Source organism: Phocoena phocoena, chromosome 5 (assembly GCF_963924675.1).
Source record: "Phocoena phocoena chromosome 5, mPhoPho1.1, whole genome shotgun sequence".
Lineage (NCBI taxonomy): Eukaryota > Metazoa > Chordata > Mammalia > Artiodactyla > Phocoenidae > Phocoena > Phocoena phocoena.
In genome coordinates this window covers 67,272,865-67,295,086 of record NC_089223.1, presented here as the reverse complement: position 1 = coordinate 67,295,086, position 22,222 = coordinate 67,272,865, and the positions used below count along the sequence as shown (strand labels likewise).

Below are 22,222 nucleotides of genomic sequence, written 5' to 3'. Positions count from 1 at the left end.
CCTGCCGGCACCAAGGGTCTGAGTGAAAGAGAGATGCAGCACTGGAAGGAGCCACAAGCCACCTCGAGCCCAGACCTTTTTTTTTTTTTTTTTTGGTACGCGGGCCTCTCACTGTTGTGGAGCACAGGCTCTGGACACGCAGGCTCAGCGGCCATGGCTCACGGGCCCAGCCGCTCCGCGGCACGTGGGATCTTCCCAGATGGGGACACGAACCCTTGTCCCCCGCATCGGCAGGCGGACTCTCAACCACTGCACCACCAGGGAAGCCCGATCCCAGACCTTTTTTTAAAAAAAAAAAAAAGAACTTGCAATAATTACTTGTAATTAGTGTGATTATTTCTTGTGTGCTATTAGGCTTGAAAACTTTGGTTTTAATAAATGGCCTAAGCGTTTGCTCTCTCTATATTATTATATATATTATATATTATTAATTGGCTTAGAATCCCACATTCTTCTGTTATAGTATACAATTTACTTACAGCCCAGTTCTATAGTGATTACCACTGATTTAATATTGTCAAATTAATATTGTATGTATATATTTCTAGGCAGAGCATCATTGGGTCGTTAGACTTTTTATTGTTGAAAATGTGCCACCTTCTAGGGAAAAAGTAGTTTTAAAAATAATTTAAATAAAAAATAAAAGTCTTGTTGCTATAATCTGCTTTGTATTCTCAAATTTTATTGTCTCTTGGAAAGATCGATGCTATTTCCATCTGACCAGCCAGTTTGCAAGTCTGAAAACAGGTATTGAGACCCAAAGTATTGGGTCCCAGATTCATTCTCTCCCAGGTGGCCCTGGGCTCCTTATGAGAATTTCTTCCATCCCTCCCTGGCAACCTACTTTACATCCTAGAGATCTCCAGGAGCAACAGTGCCAGAATTCCTTCTGATACACCCTCTGCCCTCCTCCAATGTCTCCTGGACAATGCATCTGTCTCATAAGTAAGAGGGACTGATCAACTGATCTTTTCCAGGACAGATGTTATGCTGCAGTTTCCACCACTGGACACAGGACCAGCTGGAACGAACATCTTTGCTCAGTGGGCCTCTTGTTTCAAGTTGGCCTTAGCAAGGTCCCCATCACATAGACCACCCAGTGCACACATGGTTAGTAATGCCACATATGGCACGGACGTCTTGGCCTCTAGGGACACGTTTTAGGAAAACACACCTGTCCTCTCATGCCACCTTACTCCAATTACCCCCCAGGAGATGCTGGTGGTTTGGGAAGGAGTTGTTGGCATACAACCCTCAGGTCCTCCTCCTTTTCTCTCTGGGATCACTGCAGAAAGCACGTGTCATGTCCTGCAATTGACCACCCAGTAAAAACTCAGCCTGGTAGGGTGAGGCCTGTGGTTTTCTAGGCCTGCCTGTGGCTGACTCCCTCAGATCTTACACTATGTGCCAAGACACGGGAACTAAGCTAATCAAGACACGGTTCCTTCCCAGGACATCTAGCAACTATGAAGATGTAAAAATTAATACAAACTTGCGTATTGTATTACACACCCAAATTAATACAAAAATTAATACACACCCAAAACTGGGCGCTTCCAACACTTTCCCAATTTATCTACCCGCATAAATTATTCCAGCTTTGGAGAGTCATCCCACAGGAATACTCCTGACTTAATTGCATATAATGGAGTGGGTAGTACTGCAGAATGTTTTCTGTTTGCCTATTGGAATGGGAGAGAATAGACAGGGAGGTGAGGAAAGAGGAGGAGGGAGCAAACTGGAAACATTTCAAGCAGACTCCGGTGCTGAACTCGTTTTAACTTGCCAGGACGCTGTAGAGTACATCATCACACACGCCTCGTCCTGTTTGTGTTAAGTCAGTAAGGTTCACTTGAGCGTGTCCTAAGTGGCAGGTACATTTCACATTCTTTGTCCTTGGTTTCAAGGTCCCTTCATTAGGCCGCACTGGTATGTTTGGGGAAATTTCTGTTTTAGACCAAATGATTACTCCCTGAACCCCAAATACAACTTCACTTTTCCTGACTTTGTTCCTTTTCTAGATGTCACTGCATTTACCTGGAATGGCCTTCCCCCAATCCCTGGCCTTTGTAATCTGCATCCTCCCAAGCCCACCTGCCTTGGTCACCTTAGCAGATGTGAGCTTTTGCTCTGTGTAAGAAAGACCCATCCTTTGCTGTTTCTGAATCTGTTTCCTTAGTGAGTTACCTGCAGAATTTTATTTTTTTCTCCAGTTTTCTCTAGTGGGGACCCTGAATCGGTTTCTCACAGTTCTGTCATGGCTGGAGTCTAACATATAATGACTTCACAGACACAGAAGCAATTTCTCATACTTCTCAAAAAAGACACCCGTATGGATATCTACTTGATTCATTTGTTCATGTATCTTGTTTCAGTTCAGATTATATATTTTTGGAGGGATATATGTTTTGTATCTTCTAAGATACTTATTTAACAACCGATGTTCAGTTAATGGCAGAAGAGAAGGAACACATTCCCCCTGAATTCTGGAAGACATAAATCAAAGAAGTCTACCATGAGCCCCCAAACCTTTATCCTAAAACTTTGTATGCATTTTACAATCCTGTCTGTAACATACCCCTGTTTGTTTTAACATGAAAATGTTATGAACTGCTTATACTAGGTAAACTTAATGCTTTGAAAAGGTGTGCCATATTGAATTTCTGAGTCTATATATCCTCTGATCCACCACCGCTCACCCCTGCTGTGTATTCCAGTTGAAAAAGCATGGTGGTTAGAAGTTAAATAAATGTTTATGGGATGAATAAATGAATTAAAAATCTGATAACACTAATGGAAATTTTGTATTTAGGCAACTCCTTCCAGAAATTTATATATTGGGTCACAGTCTTCCAAGGGAGTTAACTCACCAGCAGGAGTATGATCTGTGTTTCTTTCAAGTCCGGCCAGCTAGTGCACAGATGCAATCATTCCTTACTATAATTAGCTTCACTTTACAGGTGGGAAAGTGGAGGCTTAGGCAGATAAACAAGCACCACAGTAGCCGTGAGTAAATAGACCATAACACCCCTGTCTCTCAGGGCACCCAGGCCAACTCCCTCCTGCAGGGGCCCCAAGCGCCCGCAGCTCAGGCCTTCACGTAGCACTTTTCATGCCGGGTTGAGATTACTTGAGCACTTCAGACTCCACCCATGGGCCAAGAGCTCCTCCTTGCTGGGACTATGTCTTGATCATCTCTGCGCACTCAGCTTCCCACACAGCGGGCTCCTAGGAAGTGTGAGAATGAATAAATAAAAATATATAAATCCAAAAAACTGCTGAATGATCCTTGATTTTCCAGGCCTGTCTTCTAAGTAGGCCCTTGTTTTTTTAACTTGTGCTAAGAGTACAAGTCTAAATGAAAAAACCTAATGCTTACATTAGAACATGAACTCAATGTTTCTCAAGACTTTCTTATTCTATTTTTACTGTATTGAAAATGTTCACTCAAACATATCTTCTTTACTCTGGATTGATTCCCTTTCAACTCTTTGGGAAACCCTAGTGGACCAGGCCACAGCGATTGTTTCTGTCTCTGAGAACAGGCACTCCCTGGCTGCTGCTGCAGGCACACAGCTTGGCTGTCTTCTGTGGGGATGACATGAATAATCTTGGTCACCACTCTTACAGGACCCTGAGTTAAATTGACTTCAGATAGATACAAGGAAAATTCCTTGTTAACTATTTTATAGGTACAGATGGCAAATCTACAACTTGTAATGGTTTTTTTTTTTTTTTTTTGTGGTACGCAGGCCTCTCACTGTTGTGGCCTCTCCCGTTGCGGAGCACAGGCTCCGGACGCGCAGGCTCAGCGGCCATGGCTCACGGGCCCAGCTGCTCCGCGGCATGTGGGATCTTCCCGGACCGGGGCACGAACCCGTGTCCGCTGCATCGGCAGGCGGACTCTCAACCACTGCGCCACCAGGGAAGCCCTATCTGACTTTTTTGATTATAGCCATCTTAGTGAGTGTGAAGTAGTATCTCATTGTGGTTTTGATTTGTATTTCCCTAATGAAATGATATTGAATATATTTTCCTGAATATACTTTGCTTATTGGCTACTTGTAGATGTTCTTTGGAAAAAGGCCTATCAAATCCTTTGTTCATCTTTAAAGTGAGTATTACTGAGTTGTAATTTTATTTTATTTTATTTTATTTTAAAAATAATTTTTATTTATTAATTTTTGGCTGCATTGGGTTTTTGTTGCCGTGCACGGGCTTTCTCTAGTTGTGGTGAGTGGGGGCTACTCTTTGTTGAGGTGCACGGGCTTCTCATTGCGGTGGCCTCTCTTGTTGAGGAGCACAGGCTCTAGGCGTGTGGGCTTCAGTAGTTGTGGCTCACAGGCTCTAGAGCGCAGGCTCAGTAGTTGTGGTGCACAGGCTTGGTTGCTCCACGGCATGTGGGATTTTCTTGGACCAGGGCTCGAACATGTGTCCCCTGCATTGGCAGGCAGATTCTTAACCACTGTGCCACCAGGGAAGTCCCTGAGTTGTAATTTTTAAAAATATATATTCCAGATACCAGTTCCTTACCAGATGTATAATTATAAACTCTCCCATCCTGTGCATTGTCTTTTCACTTTCTTGAACTGTGTCCTTTGAAGCACAAAAGCTTTTAGTTTTGATGAAGTCCAATTTATTTATTATTTCTTTTGTCATTTGTGCTTTTGCTGTTGTATCTAAGAATCCATAGTCTAACTAAAGATCATGAAGTTACTCCTATATTTTAAGATTTTTATAGTTTCATCTCTTACATTTAAGTCTTTGATCCATTTTGAGTTAATTTTTGTATATGGTGTGAGATTTTGGGGGTGTGTGTCCGATTTACCCTTTTTCCTGTGGAATTTCAATTGTTCTAAATCCATTTGTTGAGAAGACCACCCCTTCCCTCATGTAATTGTTTTGGCAAGCTGTTGAAAATCATTTGCGCCTAAATGAGAGGGTTTATTCCAGGACTCTCAATTCTATTCAATTGATCTCTATCTGGTGACAATGAGTACTAGTAAGTAATTAAGCGATTTGGAACTCTTTGCTCAAAACTGCTCTTAACTGTTTTACACTTTTAGGCAATCCATCATTGTTTGTTTAATTTCAGAGCAAACCTTCCGAAAGTGGTAAATGACAAACTGTTCCAAAAAAATTAAAGCGAATTAAAATAAATTGTTTGAGAAGGTTCTAAAAATCTCAAAACATCCTGGGGTGTGGTAATATTTGAATGAGAAATAACTGGCCTAGTTCACTCGCTCCATTGTTAGAACGTCTCTCCCTTTCTCCTCAGGGACGGGCACTCTCAAAGATCATTATCCATAAAGTGGAGGAAGGCAGAACTTCCACTGCCATCACTGGTTTTCTCTTCCCTGAGCAAGTGTTGCGACGTCTCTAAAAGCCATAGAAAATTCTGTAATCTCTAGAATTTTTCAACCGCCTTCCCAGAATGCGATTTGTTTACTACCAAAGCTGAGAAGGAGAAGCGCACACCTGGCCATCGCAGGTGCCCGCTCGCCCGAGAGCGTCGCCCAGGCCTTAGGAACGCCAAGGTCCTGTTCGCACCTGCTCGCCGGAGGCGCTAGAGCCCCTGGCAGCTCAGGCTCCCCACCTGCGTCTAAGCCTTCCCCTCGCAACGCGCCCCTGGGCCTCGTTTAAAGGGCACCGCGGGTGCAGAGTTGCAATGATGCAGTCCTCTCGGGCGCTCGCAGCGCGCCATCCCCGGGGCCGCTCTGCCGGCGAGCCCGGCCACCTGGTTTCTTCTGGGCGGCAGGTCGGAGGCCCCCGGGTCCAGCTCGCTGTGCGGTGGCGTCGGCGGAGGCGGTGGCGCGGGACCGCGGGCCGCGCAGAGGCGGTGGGGCCGGGAAGGCGGCGCTGGATGGGACGGGGCGGGGGCAGGGGACAGGGGGCAGCGGGCCCCACCCTCGCCTGGGCGCGGCTTGCGGGTCGGCGGGCGGCCGGGCGGCCGGCGGCAGACTTGACCGGAGCCTGAGGCATGGACGCCGACCCCGGAGAACTCGGCGGCCGGCGCAGGGCGGCGGGTGTGCGGGCCGCGCGGCTTCCCTCGGCGGCGCCGCTCCGGGCCTCGGCCATGCCCTCGCTGTGGAGAGAAATGCTCCTGGAGAGCCTCCTGGGTAAGCCGAGGCCGCCCGCCGCGCATTCGCCGGTCCGCTCCCCCGGCCCTGCCCGGAGCCGCGGTGCTCGGTCGGGTTGGCTGAGCTCCCGGAGGGAGGAACGCGCGCTTGGTGCCCGGAATAGAGATGCTTATCGTCCCCTGGCAACTTCTGCTGCTGGAGGAATTGAGAGAGAGAGAGAGAGAGCTCCCACGCCACCCTGGTGTTGCGCCCAAGGGGCCCGACTTCTTCACCTGTCGGCCTTGAACCGCGAAGCTGGTACCAACCCCGAGTCCCCCTCACCCGTGATCTTTAAGTTTAACTGAATAAATTTCAGCACCGAACTTTACCTTTTAGAAGGAAAGGGGCACCCGTTTCCCCCGGTAGCTGTAGGTGAGCGCTCAGCGCGGTGGCTACCGCCTGGGTTGACCCCTCACAGGTGGCCTTGGGTAGTGGCTGCACATTTGAGTATTTGGCGGAAAACGTCGAACTGGAGTCCCATGTGCTCACTTAGCAGCTTTGCAAAAAGTCCCAAGAACAATTATTGTTGTAATATTGTCGGAGTTGTATGGTTGAAATCAGAATTCCAGACAAACGTTCAGGAGATTGCTAGCATCTCGCTGTTCACGATGAAGGGGAGGGGTGCCTTCCTAAGAACTTGATTTTCTGGGAGCTGGTAATGCTTGAGCTGGGGGGCGGGGCTCATTTTTTGGCCCAGTCTGTATCTCACAAGTACGTGACGTAAAGCGAATTACATTCAGTGAGTACCTAGGGTGCTAGGTACTGTGTGTACTTAATCTTTTTTAATCTTAATAACTGCGAGGTGATTAAAAGTACTGCTTTTGGTGGTTAAGGATGGTTTGGAACCAGACCGCTCGGTTTTAAGTTCGCTCTGCCATTTGCCACTTTTGTGACCTTAGGCAATTACTTAACTTTCTGAGTCTAAGGAGTTTTTGTTGTTTGATTTTGCATTTGTGAGAGGGGAGTAGAAATAGTGTCAATTTCATAGGATGCAGAGGAAGAGAGAAGATCAGAGTGAATACTTAGCACAGAGCCTAGCGCATGGTAACTGCCCATTGGTTAATTATCATCATTGTAGAAGATTGCACAGTCAGTAGATGGCAGCTGTGAAAGTAATGTCAAATCTGGGTTTTCCACTACTCTACACTGTCTCCTAAGGGTTAGGTTTAAAATAGTTTGCTCACAAGAAAATGGTTATTTCCTAACTAACGTGCCTTTGGCTGTAGTCTGGAGTGGGAGGAAGGAGTTCTGCCGTTCGTTACTCTTTTTGATTTTCAAAGGGTCGATTTAGTTAAGGAAATTTTATCAATCAGGGTCCTGACAAGAAACCAGATTTAACCTAGATGGTCCAAATGAAGAGCTTTTAATAAAGTGACTACCTACCTACGGGAGGGATGAACGAGGTTAAAGGGACAAGCAAGGGATGCTGAGCCATTCTCATTCTGGGCCTGACAGGAAAGGGGAGGAATTCTGTTACTGGAACCCAGTTAAGGCCAGGGTCATGAAGGAGGGCGGCCGGCCGGAGGAGTTTTAGTGGAGGGAAGGGCTACTATTTGAAACAATGAGAAAGTTATACTTTCTCTCTCTCTTAAAAACTTTTGTTTTCCCTAGGATATGTTTCTTGGTCTCTCTGTGATGGCCTGGGACTGATGATCTATTACTTTCCCCTGCAAACACTAGAACTCACTGGGCTTGAAGCTTTTGCCATAGCATTTCTTTCTCCATTATTCCTCACAATTACTCCTGTCTGGAAATTGGTTAACAAGAAGTGGATGGTAGCCCTGCTGCGGATAATTACCGTTGGTAAGATTTAAAAGTGATTCCTTAAGCTTTTTTTGTTTTTTTTTTAGTGAAAAATCAAGTGAAAATATGTAGACTGTTCTTTCAATGCTAAATGATTAAATAAAAAATAAAAGATTTCTCTGTCTCTTACTACTACCCTGAAGAGTTTTAGTAGAATTGGAAGTCTAGACCAAGAGTCAGCATATTTACATGTTTAACTTTTCCGTCGGTTTGGAAGAACTTAAGGATCACTGAGATGAAGAGGGGAAAGATACCTTGGAGAACAGCTTAACTCTTGAACATATTTTTGTTCTTTTTTCCAACTATGACACGATACTCTGAAGCCATTAAAAAGTTGTTAAATGATACTGCCTAAAAATATGAAAATTATGCATGATGAGCACCGTATTAAGTAAAGACAATCAACAGATTAGGACAGCTACTGCAGCTCTTCCAGTCAGAGGGCTAATTTCATTAATATATGGAGTTCTTACAAATCAGTAATAAAAAAGGACCAATAGTTCAACAGAAGAGAAAGCAAAGGATATGATCAGTTTACTGGAAAGGAAATATAACTGGTTCTTAAAAAGATACTAAAATGTATAGAATACAAATCATACACACACACATATATGCATAGACAGTCTCACATATCAGGTTGGCAAAGAACAAACTCTGACAAAACTGTTGTAAGCGTGGGAAAGCAGGCGCTTACGCATTGCTGGCAGAGCTGTAAAGTGTCACAACTTCTGCAAAGGATCAGTTAGCATTGTTTATCAAAAGGACAAATATGTATCTTTCACTCAGCGATCCCACTTCTGGGAGTATATCCTGTAGATAAACTCACATATGCGTAAAATGATAAAAATAAAAGATTCTTTAATCATTGCAGCAATGTTTATAATAATAATGTTAGAAACAACCTATATGTCATCTATATGGGATAGGTTAGGTTAAATAAGTTATGGTTATAAAACTTGGAGTACTATAGAATACTATGCAGCTATATTAGAGAATGAGAACATTTCTGTAAGGAAATGGAACGTTCTTCAAAATATGTTGTTAAGTGGGAAAAAAGAAGCGCTAAACAGTATGTGCAGAATGCTAGCATTTGTGTAAAATAGGTTAGATGAAAATATATTTAATAATTAATTGGACATGCATTAAGTAGGTCTAGAAGTATTTTTTAAAAACCTGATACCATTTTAGTTGCTTCCAAGGTGAAAAATTTGGTACCTAGACACAGGTATGAAAGGGAAACTTGGCACTGTATACCTTTTGTAGCTTTTGAATTCTGAATTTCAGTACGTCACATTGCCAAAACCCAGCAATTAGAAAATGTACACTTACTATCACAGACACTTGAGGTTATTAACATTACTAAATATTGAGAGACCTTGGAGAAGTACTGGTAGTAAAAAAAAGTAAGGTGTAGTCATGGAGAAAAGGTTTTAAAAAACAAAAACACCAGACTCCAGTCTGGTGGAATCTGTAGCTGAAAAGTCTGCCTGTCTTGCCCTTCTGCTATAACACAGTTGGTTTCTCTGAGTTTTCCAAGTGGCATTTGTTCTTGAGCCACGCTATGTATATCTTCTGTCTAGGAACGGCCACTTGACTTTTTTCAGAAACAGTGACAGAAATCACTAGGGAATTGCCTTCTATTTTTCCGTGCATCAGTCCCTGAAGAAGGCAGAACGTGGTTAGTGAGTGTACTGAGTTATGTGGTTACCCACAAAGGTCTAGAGCTCAGAAATAGCAGTGGTCAAGACCACTGGAAAATGCATCCTTTTAAAAGATGATGTCTATAGGAATGAAATAACCATGAAATTTTCAGCTCTAGAAATAATAGAAATGAAACTTTCTTCTTTTTGAGTATACATAGTAACTGAGTTAAGCTGGCCTTGGCTTACAGAATCCTTCTATGAATGACGATGGCCTCATCACACTCCTTGGTTGGCTTTATGAGAGGGATCTCCTCAGTGGCCCTTTTTCGCTGCCTTTGCTCAATGCTGCCTGTGGCAGCTTTACCTACAAAGCCACCCACCGAACAGTTACTGGGACAGTTTTGTATTTTTGAGTCCAGTTCTGGCCCAGGAACTTCTGGAGGCTATAATGTAATAGGAAATAACTTCGACGGGGGGTATGGGATTTGAGATGCTTCTTGTTGCTCCCCTTTCATCTGCTTCTTCCCTGAAAACCCATCACCTTGAGTAGAGGTAGAATTGTATTTGAGAAAGGGGAGTGGGTAGGAAAGTGACTCAGAGCTGCATGAGGAATGAAGGATGAAGAAACCAGTTTCTTCTTGAGGATGAAGAAACCAGTTGGTTGTTTTTTTAACACCTTTATTGGAGTATAATTGCTTTACAATGGTGTGTTAGTTTCTGCTTTATAACAAAGTGAATCAGTTATACATATACATATGTTCCCATATCTCTTCCCTCTTGCGTCTCCCTCCCTCCCACCCTTCCTATCCCACCCCTCCAGGCGGTCACAAAGCACCGAGCTGATCTCCCTGTGCTATGCGGCTGCTTCCCACTAGCTATCTACCTTACGTTTGGTAGTGTATATATGTCCATGCCTCTCTCTCTCTTTGTCACAGCTCACCCTTCCCCCTCCCCGTATCCTCAAGTCCATTCTCCAGTAGGTCTGTGTCTTTATTCCTGTCTTACCCCTAGGTTCTTCATGTCATTTTTTTTTCTTATATTCCATATATATGTGTTAGCATACGGTATTTGTCTTTCTCTTTCTGACTTACTTCACTCTGTATGACAGACTCTAGGTCTATCCACCTCATTACAAATAGCTCAATTTCATTTCTTTTTATGGCTGAGTAATATTCCATTGTATATATATGCCACATCTTCTTTATCCATTCATCCGATGATGGGCACTTAGGTTGTTTCCATCTCCGGGCTATTGTAAATAGAGCTGCAATGAACATTTTGGTACATGACTCTTTTTGAATTATGGTTTTCTCAGGGTATATGCCCAGTAGTGGGATTGCTGGGTCATATGGTAGTTCTATTTGTAGTTTTTAAAGGAACCTCTATACTGTTCTCCATAGTGGCTGTACCAATTCACATTCCCACCAGCAGTGCAGGAGTGTTCCCTTTTCTCCACACCCTCTCCAGCATTTATTGTTTCTAGATTTTTTGATGATGGCCATTCTAACTGGTATGAGATGATATCTCATTGTAGTTTTGATTTGCATTTCCCTAATAAGCTCAAAATGGATTAAAGACCTAAATGTAAGGCCAGACACTGTAAAACTCTTAGAGGAAAACATAGGCAGAACACTCTATGACATAAATCGCAGCAAGATCCTTTTTGACCCACCTCCTAGAGAAATGGATATAAAAACAAAAATAAACAAATGGGACCTAATGAAACTTCAAAGCTTTTGCACAGCAAAGGAAACCATAAACACGACCAAAAGACAACCCTCAGAATGGGAGAAAATATTTGCAAATGAAGCAACTGACAAAGGATTAATCTCCAAAATTTACAAGCAGCTCATGCAGCTCAATAACAAAAAAACAAACAACCCCATCCAAAAATGGGCAGAAGACCTAAACAGACGTTTCTCCAAAGAAGATATACAGACTGCCAACAAACACATGAAAGAAACCAGTTTTTGTCAGATGCTCTTCCAGGTAGCCATTGAGCTTTGTTGATGCTACAGAGAGGTTGAAGTAAGCCATGATTTGCCTTAAAACTCCCTTTTCAGATGCTTCTTAAGGAAACGAAACAACTTTGTTTTTACAGAGTCCTAAGGCATTCTTACATAACTACAAAGAAGATCTGAGTGTTCTGTGCTATCTCATCGCTGACACTTCAGATATTTTAGGTTGATTACTATGTAGTTAACTATTAAACTAGTTCATACTACCAGTGATTTAGGTTATTTTGGACCTTAAATATCTTGACCCACTAAAATGGCTACGTTCAAAACCATAGACAATAAGTGTTGACAAGGATATGAAGAAATTGAAACCCTCACACACTGCTGGTGGAAATGTAAAATGGAGCAGCTGATTTGGAAAACAGTTTGGCGGTTCCTCAAGATGTTAAACATAGTTGTCATATGACCCAACACCTCCACTCCTTGGTATAGACCCAAGAAAAATGGAAACATATGTTCACATAAGACCTGGTACACAAATGTTCCTAATATCCTTATTCATAGTAGCCAAAAAGTAGAAACAACCCAAATGCCCATGAACTGATGAATGGATAAACAAAAGGCAGTATATCCATGCCATGGGATATTATTTAGCCATAAAAAGGAATGAAGCACTGATACATGGTACTACATGCATGGACCTTTTTAAAAAAGATTTTCTAAAATTTTTTTTTGCGGTATGTGGGCCTCTCACTGCCGTGGCCTCTCCCGTTGCGGAGCACAGCCTCCGGACGCGCAGGCTCAGCGGCCATGGCTCATGGGCCCAGCCGCTTTGCAGCATGTGGGATCTTCCTGGACCGGGGCACGAACCCACGTCCCCTGCATCGGCAGGTGGACTCTCAACCACTGCACCACCAGGGAAGCCCCTAAAAAAGATTTTATTGAAGTTTAATTGGTTTACAATTTCATGTTAGTTTCAGGTATACAGACAGTGATTCAGTTTTGTATATAATATAATATATTTTCAGATTCTTTTTCCCTATAGGTTATTACAAAATACTGAGAATAGTTCCCTGTGCTATACAGTAGGTCCTTGTTGGTTATCTATTTTAAATATAGTAATGTGTATATGTTAATCCCAACCTCTTAATTGTCCCCCTCGCTTACTTTTCCCATCGGTAATCGCAAGTTTGTTTTCTATGTCTGTGAATCTTTTTCTCTTTTGCAAATAAGTTCATTTGTATCTTTTTTTTTTTGTAAGATTCCATATATAAGTGGTATCATATATTTGTCTGTCTCTGTTTGGCTTACTTCACTTACTATGATAGTCTCTAGGCCCATCAACATGGATGAACCTTGAAAACATTATGCTAAGTGAAAAAAACCAGTCACAGAAGGCTGCGTATTTTATGATTTCATTTATATGAAATGTCCAGAATAGGAAAAATCCATACAGATAGGAACTAGAGAAGTGATTGCGGGGGGCTGGGGGTCGGGGTTGGGGGGAAGAGGAGGAAAGGGAGGGGCTGCTGATGGGCACAGGTTTCTTCCTGGGATGATGAAAATGTTCTGGAATTAGATGGTGGTAAGAGTTGCACAGCTTTGTGAATGTATTAAGAACCATTGAATCGTACACTTTAGCAGCGTGAATTTATGGTACGAATGATATCTCAATAAAAATTTTCAAAAAGATTTATGCACGTAGATAATTATATATTAATTCTACCTTCCCGAGTGTAACCATGGCATCAGACACAGCAGTTATCAAATGCAGATCATCGAATACCAATGCATGACTGCCAGAAATGTTTAGCTCTCCTTCATTTGCAGGTAGCATAGCCTCCTTCCAGGCTCCAAATGCCAAACTTCAGCTCGTGGTTCTCGCGCTTGGTCTGTCTTCCTCACTGGTAGTGCAAGCCGTGGCATGGTGGACAGGAAGTGGTTTGCAAAGGTATGGTTCATATCTTGTGCCTACAGACAAACAAATGTGGTCAATTACCAAAGGGAAGGTTGGGACTAGGAGCTGCAAGATATAGTCTTTACCTTGCATAAGGCCTTGTAGAAGTCTCACTTTTCACAAAATCGGGATGTGAATATTTGCCATCAGTCTCAATAACATTGTGAGAATGAAGGCATTATAACAAGTTGCCTAGGTAACGGCTATACAAAGGCTAAGTCATGTGCCAACAAGGCTAAGTCATGTAGATTACCAACAAGACTACCTCATATACTCCTATGACACTGTGAAATTCACAATGGACATAGTACGTTGAAACCACATAAAAAGTTGTTAAAGGGCTTCCCTGGTGGCGCAGTGGTTGAGAGTCCGCCTGCCGATGCAAGGGACACAGGTTCGTGCCCCGGTCCGGGAAGATCCCACATGCCGTGGAGCGGCTGGGCCCGTGAGCCATGGCCACTGAGCCTGCACATCCAGAGCCTGTGCTCCGCAATGGGAGAGGCCACAACAGTGAGAGGCCCGTGTACAGCCAAAAAAAAAAAAAAAAAAGTTGTTAAAAATACTTCTGTACTTACAGGTACTTCAGAATCTGGGGATTCATTTTAGGACAGATTCTTCTTGTTGTTCTCCGCATTTGGTACACTTCACTGAACCCAGTCTGGACTTATCAGATGTCCAACAGAGTGATACTGACATTAAGTACCATTGCCACACTCGATCGCATTTACACAGGTAAGTGTAGGCCCAGTTTATTTAGGGATTTTCTCTTTCTTATCTGAATGTAACACATCTTGGAAAGATAAAACTAGTCTTTCTGCACTCTATCTCCATTTCTACTTTTTCTCCCTCTGCAAGAGTAGCCAGCACAGGTAGTGGACTGTTATCTAAGCAGAAGGCACCTTTTCCTCGCCAGCATAGAGGGTGACAATAGCAGTCCGTCTCTGGCTAGTCTCAGCGTGGAGTGCAAGAGTAGACCCAGGCCTCATACTCCCTGCTGGCTTTCAGCTGTCTACCTCCTCTTTCCCTCTGGACAGAACTTTCCAGGACGAGGACTGTGGGAACTGCATGGGTTTGTTTGTTTGTTTTTTGGTTTGTTTGTTTTTTGCTTTTGTTCCCGCCCTGCCCCGGGCCCAACTCTGAAGATATTTAAGCTCCAAATATGAAATTTAAAAAGAAAGGAAATCCTACATATTCGTACCACCTTTCAGATCACCTGTCTGGAGCTGACAAACAAACTTGGACATTTGCTTCACATGGTAACTCTTCTGAAAAAAGACTCTTCTGAAAAGAAGGGACAAGTGTTACTAGATTCTACATAACTTGCTCCTGGCTTTGTGTGTAACTCTCAGTGAGTCGCTGTTCTTTTGTAAATACAAGGAGAAATCTCACAGATGAATGGAAGTTTAGAGGGTTTGGCCCACCATGAGCAAAGGGCTTGTATAATTCCCCCTTGGCCCCAATTTTGGCATGAAGTGGGGTTAGTGAGAACAAGGGAACATCAAGCCCGTAAATTGGTCGAGGGACATTGAGATTAATTAGAACATTTAGAACTCGGTCTCGTGCCCTAGTATATGTTTTCTATTTCATAGATCGCTAACATGAAGTAGAAACTCAGGCAGCACATTTCACGGGTACAGCCTGATAAGGATATTCAGGGTATCGCTTACATTTCCCGACTGGAGTTTTCTTCTTTCTCACCTCTGTTTTAAATTTATGTGACCCAGTTGTTGGTCCCTTCCTGTTTTTGAACTGTGCCCCATTTACAAAACTTGACTCCCCACCAGCTTCCCCAGGATGTCTGATCATCCCAGGCATTTTTGGGGGTAGCTTTGTTGAAGATTTGCTGGGTCTTGGGGGAGGGTCACCCACCATAGTACGAAGCAGTGTTAATCGGTAAATTCAGCTCAGGCTTCCCTCTTCTCCAAAGACTGTCTCCTAGCCTCCAGGCCCTGGCCTCCTTCCGTCCTCACATCTTCTCTCCCTCATCCCTGTAGCTTTCAGCTCTGCTTCTCCTTCCCCTCACTCCTTTATTGGCAGAATGGCTTTCTTCCTCTTTGTGAAATCGGCCTGTCACCCTCACAGGCAGACCCGAAGTTTTCTTTCTATCCTGGAGAGGGCTTCTCAGTGTCATGAAGCATCTACCCAGCAGGCTCTCTGTTCCTACAAAGAAATTCTCCTGCCAGCATTTTCTCCAGTTGTTACATTTCTGTACGTGGAGTCATTAATGCAACACACTGAGACCTCGTGGTTAAACAGTCCCGGGAAGTAGAGTATAGTGAAGTGCACAGGTGCTGCCTAAGTTCTCTTTACAAGCTGTATGATCTTGGGCAAGTTACTTGTTTTCTCTGAGCCTCAGTTTTTTAACCTGTGAAATGGGATTAGTAATAGAGCCTACCTCGTAAAGTGGTTGTGAAGATTAAATGAGTTCATGTAAAGGGCTGGGCCTAGGGCCTGGCCCATGGTAACTGCTCAGGCGATGCATTGTTATCACTCCGGGGACGCAGAGGGTTATAGATGAGAGCCCTGTTCTTCTGGGGAGAAGCAGCCTGGTATTCTGAAAGTGTTCCACTCCAGGTGGACTGCATTTGTTCCCTGAACATACCTTTCACTTTTCGTACATATATTTTAGCTCATACTCTTAATTTCACTTTAATGAAGTAAATACATTTCTGCATTTTCAGTGGTCAAATTCCAAAATGATTGGTTCTCCCTAAATCGTTCCCGATCTAGCCTGCCTGAAATAACCCCTCCCACTGACTACCTCCCAGCACATTCTGCTTTGGACTGGGTCTCGTCTCCTCTTCTGAAGTCAGCTCCTTGAAGCCAGGTACCATTCTGTTAAATATAGAGGGTAAATTTCCACATAACTGATCCTTTTCCATTTTTCATTCTAGATGGTGCCTGCTGTAGACCTGAGGGGAAGAAGTCTGGTGAGGCAGCCAGGGTGATGGCTTCTAGACCGAACTGGTTGTTGGCAGGGGCTGCCTTTGGCAGTCTCATGTTGCTTACCCACTGGATTTTTGGAGAAGTCTCTCTTGTTTCCAGATGGGCAGTGAGTGGGCATCCCCATCCAGGGCCAGATCCTAACCCATTTGGGTGAGTTTGGGTGTGGAAGCAATCCAGAAATTGGCTAGTATTGTTGAAGAAATTCCTCCTCTGTTTGAGCAGGTAGACCTGCACCAGCCCGATGTTTCATATTCCTCTTTCCCTAGATGTCAGAAACATTGCAGGACATTACTGCAGTAGGACAGTACTGGATCTACTCTGGAGATGACGGAGCTGGAGGGGTATTTGCCCCAGTGCTGAAGGATTGCTGGGAGGTAGATGAGGGAGGACTAAGGATTGTACACGGCTAAGTGAGAGGTCCTGGGAGCTCCTGCATGGGCACGCTGAGGAATTCCTGCCAAGAAGAGCATTCTCAGTGGCAGGGAAAGCATGGCATTTCCTCCAGATCCCCCTATTACAGTTTTGGGCCCTGGGTAGGACGAGACCAGAGGGCCTTCATGAGAGACCAGATTGGCAGCAAGGCAGAGAGCTTTAATCTCTACAAAGGAGAGAAGCCTGGGGGAGCTCTGCATCCTCTGTACTTTGGGACTTGTTCCAGCCATGGGGCTCCCAAGGAGTTAGCAGTCTTGAGCTTAAGTGCTGGTTCCTGTGCTTGGTCCTCACTGACCCTCTCTCTACTCTTCCTGACACCTCTTTTCTCCCATGGTCAGGTCCAGCCTTTCACATAAAAAGGTACGAGGAACCCTTAAAACATCTGCCTCAGATATCTGTTTTCTCCTAAAGTGCTGAAATTCCCACATATGGAGACACACTGGCTCTTTCCCCAGAGGATGTCTGGGCACATCCCACAGTTGTCTCACATGCAGTGTGTCCAAGTCTGGCTCAGTAGTTTTCACTACCCAGACATGTCCTTCCTCCTCTGGGCCTTGGTTAACTCTGTCTGTCCCTCTACTGTCTAAGCTGGAAACCAGGAATTATCTTCGAATTGTGTGTCTTCCTCATTTTCTGCATCTCACTTGGTATTAAGTCCAGTCGATTCTACTACTTCTCTTAAAGCACCTTTCCCTCCCTCGCCATCTCCCACCATATCTCCTTAGTGGATCCTCCCATCTTTCATCAGGCTACTGCTCTGGTCTTCTAATGGCCTCTGTGCAGTGTGGCCATCTCCACACTGAGAGTGAGAGCTCTAAAATGTACACCTGACTCCATCATTCTTTTGCTTAAAACCTTTCAGCAGTTTTTCTCCCCCAAACCAGGTCATATGAGACAGGATCTGCACCCTCAGCCTCACTTAATGTTTTAAAGATGCTCCCTGGGGCTTCCCTGGTGGTGCAGTGGTTGAGAGTCCGCCTGCCAATGCAGGGGACCCGGGTTCGTGCCCCGGTCTGGGAAGATCCCACATGCCCAGAGCGGCTGGGCCCGTGAGCCATGGCCGCTGAGTCTGTGTGTCCGGAGCCTGTGCTCCGCAACGGGAGAGGCCACAACAGTGAGAGGCCTGCATACTGCAAAAAAAAAAAAAAAAGATGCTCCCTGCCTTATCCCCAGGCTTCACCTGGGCTGAAATCACTTTCAGTTCCCTAGACGTGCCAGATTGTCCCAGCCCCCCATGTGTATGTACATGCTCTTCCCTGTGTCTGGGCTACCTTCTCTGCCTTGATGTCTCAGCAAGCTCTTACTCACCCTTCAAAACCCAGGTCATGCATCTCCTCTGTGAAGTCTTCTCTGATTATCCCACAAACTACCTTGAATGCCCATCCCACCCCCACCCCCTTGTACATCTCTTATTATTATTCTGTATTACAAATTGTTTATACTACAGTTATTTTATGTCCTTCATCCTTTCTAGACGCTAAACTCTTTGAGGGCCAGGAATGGGAAAAGGAACTAATACTTATGAGTTCCTCTGTGTCCAGCCCTGAGCTAGGAAGTATACATATGTGATCTCATCCAGAGTCTATATCTTTTTGATATTGGATGCTCTGGCATATTTGGGAGGAGGGGAGAGAAGGAAGAAAGGCACAGAAGAGAGGGGGAGGGAAGGAGTTTATTCTGATGTGTTAAAGCTTCATTTCCAAAGCTCCCATGAAAACAAGCATAAGATGTGAGGAAGAGTGACAGGAGAACTGGACCAGGAATCCGAGGCCAGTCTTGAGGGTTGGAGTCCTGGTTGGCCGACAGCAATTCACCATTCAACTTTGGACCAGTCGCCTAACGTCCCTGGCCTTGTTTTACTCACCTTTAAAATGAGGGTTTTCATTTTATGATTTTGTATGCTGGCGTGACACATTGAAGATGGAGATGCACTGCCTGAGACCAGCATTTCCCAAATTGTGTTGTGTGGAACACTGGTTTCTTGAGATGTTAATGGGTAATCTGAGAGAAAAAACAAGCAAAACCCAAACCTCTTTTAGATCAAGTAGGTTTTGGAAACACTGTACTTCATCTTCCTTTGTGATTCACAAGGCACGTTAGCATCACAGAGACACTCGGGAGTTTCTCCAACTTACTGGAGCATGGAATTCCTTTGTTAGAACACCTATCAACACATCATAAAATTGGTGTTTCTCAGAACCCTGTCTGAGAAGTGTTGCATTAGATCATCATCACCTATGACCGTCATAGTAGGAATTGCTCTCTAAAATTCTCTAGTTTCTACTTAAGGGAATGGGTCATAAATCTGTTTTGATGGGCTGAAGATGTGGGAGATGGGAGGAAGCTGAGAGATAGGCACAGATGGTGCTGAGGGGACTTTGGGAAACCAGAGGATCAGTGCAGACCACAGAGCCTGGGAGGATGAGGGAGCAGGACACTGTCTTAGCCACATGTTCCAACTTCCCATTAGCCCACCCCAGCACTCCCGACCCCCAAACTCTCCCTCTTCTGTAGTCTTCTACCTTCTAATATCCTGTATTATTTTCTAACTGTGTTTATTGTCTGGCCCTCTCCCCCACTGGAATGTGAGCGCATGAAGGAAAGGGATCTTTGTTCACTGACGCATCCCAAGCCCCTAGAACAGAGCCTGGCGCACAGTAGGTCCTCTGTGGATGACTTGGGGATAGACAATGATCCACAGTGTCCTCGCCAGCCTTTTCTCTCTTCTGTAGACCCAGGACCACCCTTAACCTTAGAAGGTGGGCATAGGCAGGAGAACGGCTGAGAGCCTCACTCCAGAGCTGGAGGGGCTTTTTCGGATTCTGAGTCCTATGTGGGCGACTGTGTACAATCTGTGGCAGGTTTCTTAGTGCTCTTTCCCCCAGTGTCCTCCTCTGCAAAATGGGGATAAGTATCGCATTTACCTACAGACTTGTGAGTGTTAGATGAGCTAATATATGTAAAAATCTTCCAACAGTGCCTGGTATGTAGTAAGTACTATGTTTTTTAGTTTATTTATATTACAGCTGTTTTACTGAGTGCCATGTTGTAGCTTTTATTGCTGCTGGATTTTCCCCTAAAGTTTAAATTCTTTTTTTTTCCTCCTCCTCCAAGTTTTTGCCAAAGTAGCAAAAGAATGAAATAGTTTGTGGTTGTTTTTAAAAACACACAACTACTTTTTTTTTCCGTTTTATTTTTTTTGGTTTTTTTTTTTTTTTTTGCATTATGCGGGCCTCTCACTGTTGTGGCCTCTCCCGTTGAGGAGCACAGGCTCCGGACGCACAGGCCCAGCGGCCATGGCTCACGGGCCCAGCCGCTCCACGGCATGTGGGATCTTCCTGGACCGGGGCACGAACCCATGTCCCCTGCATCGGCAGGCGGACTCTAAACCACTGTGCCACCAGGGAAGCCCAGGCAGAGACTATTGATAAAAGCAGTACTGAGGTTGAGAAAAGAGTGAAAAGAGACACACTAAATAGAAACTATTCCCAGTGTCTTTTTCTTTTTATCTTTGGCAGAGTCATTTAAAATGTCACGTGGCCAGTATGAACTATAATTTAATGGTCTGAGAAAACTCAGTTACTGTGTTTACACCGACCATGAAAGACTGCAGGTATCGTTTATCTCAAAAGAGGTGCTTTTATGTCAATGTTCTGAATGTATATAATATTGGTTCCCAGTGGGCTTTCATTATCTCACTGGTTGTTTCGCACTCATATTATCTCTTGGATGTGCCTAGAGGTAGTAGATACATATCTGTTTTATATTTGGGACAATGGAGTAGTAACAATGTCAGATGTCCTATAACGTATCATTTTTTTACAGAGGTGCAGTTCTGCTGGGCTTGGCGAGTGGATTGATGCTTTCGCCTTGTCCGTGGTTTCCTGGTTCCAGTTCAACCTGGTGGATGACAGGTGTGTGGTTTCCCTACAGAAATGCTTCGGTGTCCAATTTACTTGCAGTTGTCCAATTTACTCCATGTGCCCCTGGAGTGGAAGGAGATGACCATACAACATGTGCTGTTGCCCGGTGGGATAGTCTCACCAAGTGCAGCCACTAAAACGCAGATGTCACCACGGTTACCAGTGACTACTGGTTCCAGGTCCCTGCTTTCTCCTCCTTCACTTTCCCTCTCCTCCTTGGCTGTCTTATCCCCTGACTGTGCTGATATACTCTCCCCTGCCTCCTAAATGACTTATCCAGGCACAGACGTCAGGAACAGTTTTACCGACAGTCTGCGGAGATGGAGGGTCAGACATTGCCCCTTTGCCAGACCTCTTCTCCTCTCCAAGCGCTTCTCTGTTTTCAGGAATACCTTCCTTTGGGACTCGATAATGAAGCTCACTTTCCCTTTCTCTTTTGTGTGTAACAGTTTTGGCCCTCCTCTACCCAGCCTTGGGGTCCATGTTTGCTTATTCAAAGGCTTGGACCCTCTCGCCTCATTCACACCCTTCAGGAATATAGAATATCAATGGAGACTATCATATCTCTGGAGCAATTTACTTATTTTTATGATTATGACCATTTCATTACTGTGACTGAAACTGAATTATGCCACTCTGCTCCCTTCCCCTTAAAAGGCAGGAATGGTGAGAGTCAATTTTAGTGTTAAATAAAAAAATTCCCGCTCTGTGACAGGGCAAATACTATGTTTGGTTTCTGTGAGATGTCCTTATACATTTTAATTAAGCAGGTGATTCAGAGTTTTGTACTAGAGGCTGGGCATGGGTTTCTGAGACTACACGTAACGGTAATGGAAGATGAGGGTTAAATAACCTCGTAGGTACGTTTCTGTGCACCCTCAGTGCCATCATCCTTGCATGAAGACGTGCATGTCATCCAAATAGGCTGCTTAATTCCTAAGGTTAACCAGGTCCTCATCCTCCTGGAGCTGTGTGAGCAAACGGTTGCGGTCATGTTGAGCTGTTTTTACTTGCTTGTGTATTTTCGGGTAGACATTCCATATGGGGATGCTTGTGTGAATATAATGTAGGAGGAACCTTTCTTCTCATCAGAGAAATGCCTCCTGAGATTCCGCACAAAAATGGCCAGGTAACTTTGTAAATGTGGAGTGTGCAGTGAGCATATATAGCTTCTTAATCTCTATGCAATTAGGAAAATGAACATGAAATACATTGAAAGTTGTGCAGCATTTATATCATGCCTTTTCTTATGGAATAGGAGCAGAAGGCTTATTGGGCAGGTAATTAGCAGCTTCATTTCAAACATGGGAACACTGAGGTCCACAGAAACATAAACTTAAAGAACAGAAAAGCTGTGAACTTGTTGTTTTATGCTTATGCTTATTTCCCCAGATAAGTAAACATAGCCTCCAGAGTTAAACCTAATTTAGTTTGACTGTCT

At 44.2% G+C, this 22,222-nt stretch overlaps 1 protein-coding gene across 1 annotated transcript in view; it reads left to right on the top strand.

Annotated features, from left to right (window-relative positions):
- Window positions 1-6,071: 6,071 nt before the first annotated feature.
- Window positions 6,072-22,222, top strand: part of CWH43 (cell wall biogenesis 43 C-terminal homolog) — a 47,946-nt gene continuing 31,795 nt past the window's right edge. Inside the window, exons 1-6 of the mRNA XM_065877959.1 lie at window positions 6,072-6,119; window positions 7,731-7,922; window positions 13,354-13,474; window positions 14,058-14,212; window positions 16,375-16,576; window positions 20,684-20,772. Of these exons, the coding sequence (XP_065734031.1) occupies window positions 6,077-6,119; window positions 7,731-7,922; window positions 13,354-13,474; window positions 14,058-14,212; window positions 16,375-16,576; window positions 20,684-20,772 (802 nt within the window). The 5' untranslated portion in view covers window positions 6,072-6,076. The remainder of the gene's footprint in view (window positions 6,120-7,730; window positions 7,923-13,353; window positions 13,475-14,057; window positions 14,213-16,374; window positions 16,577-20,683; window positions 20,773-22,222) is intronic.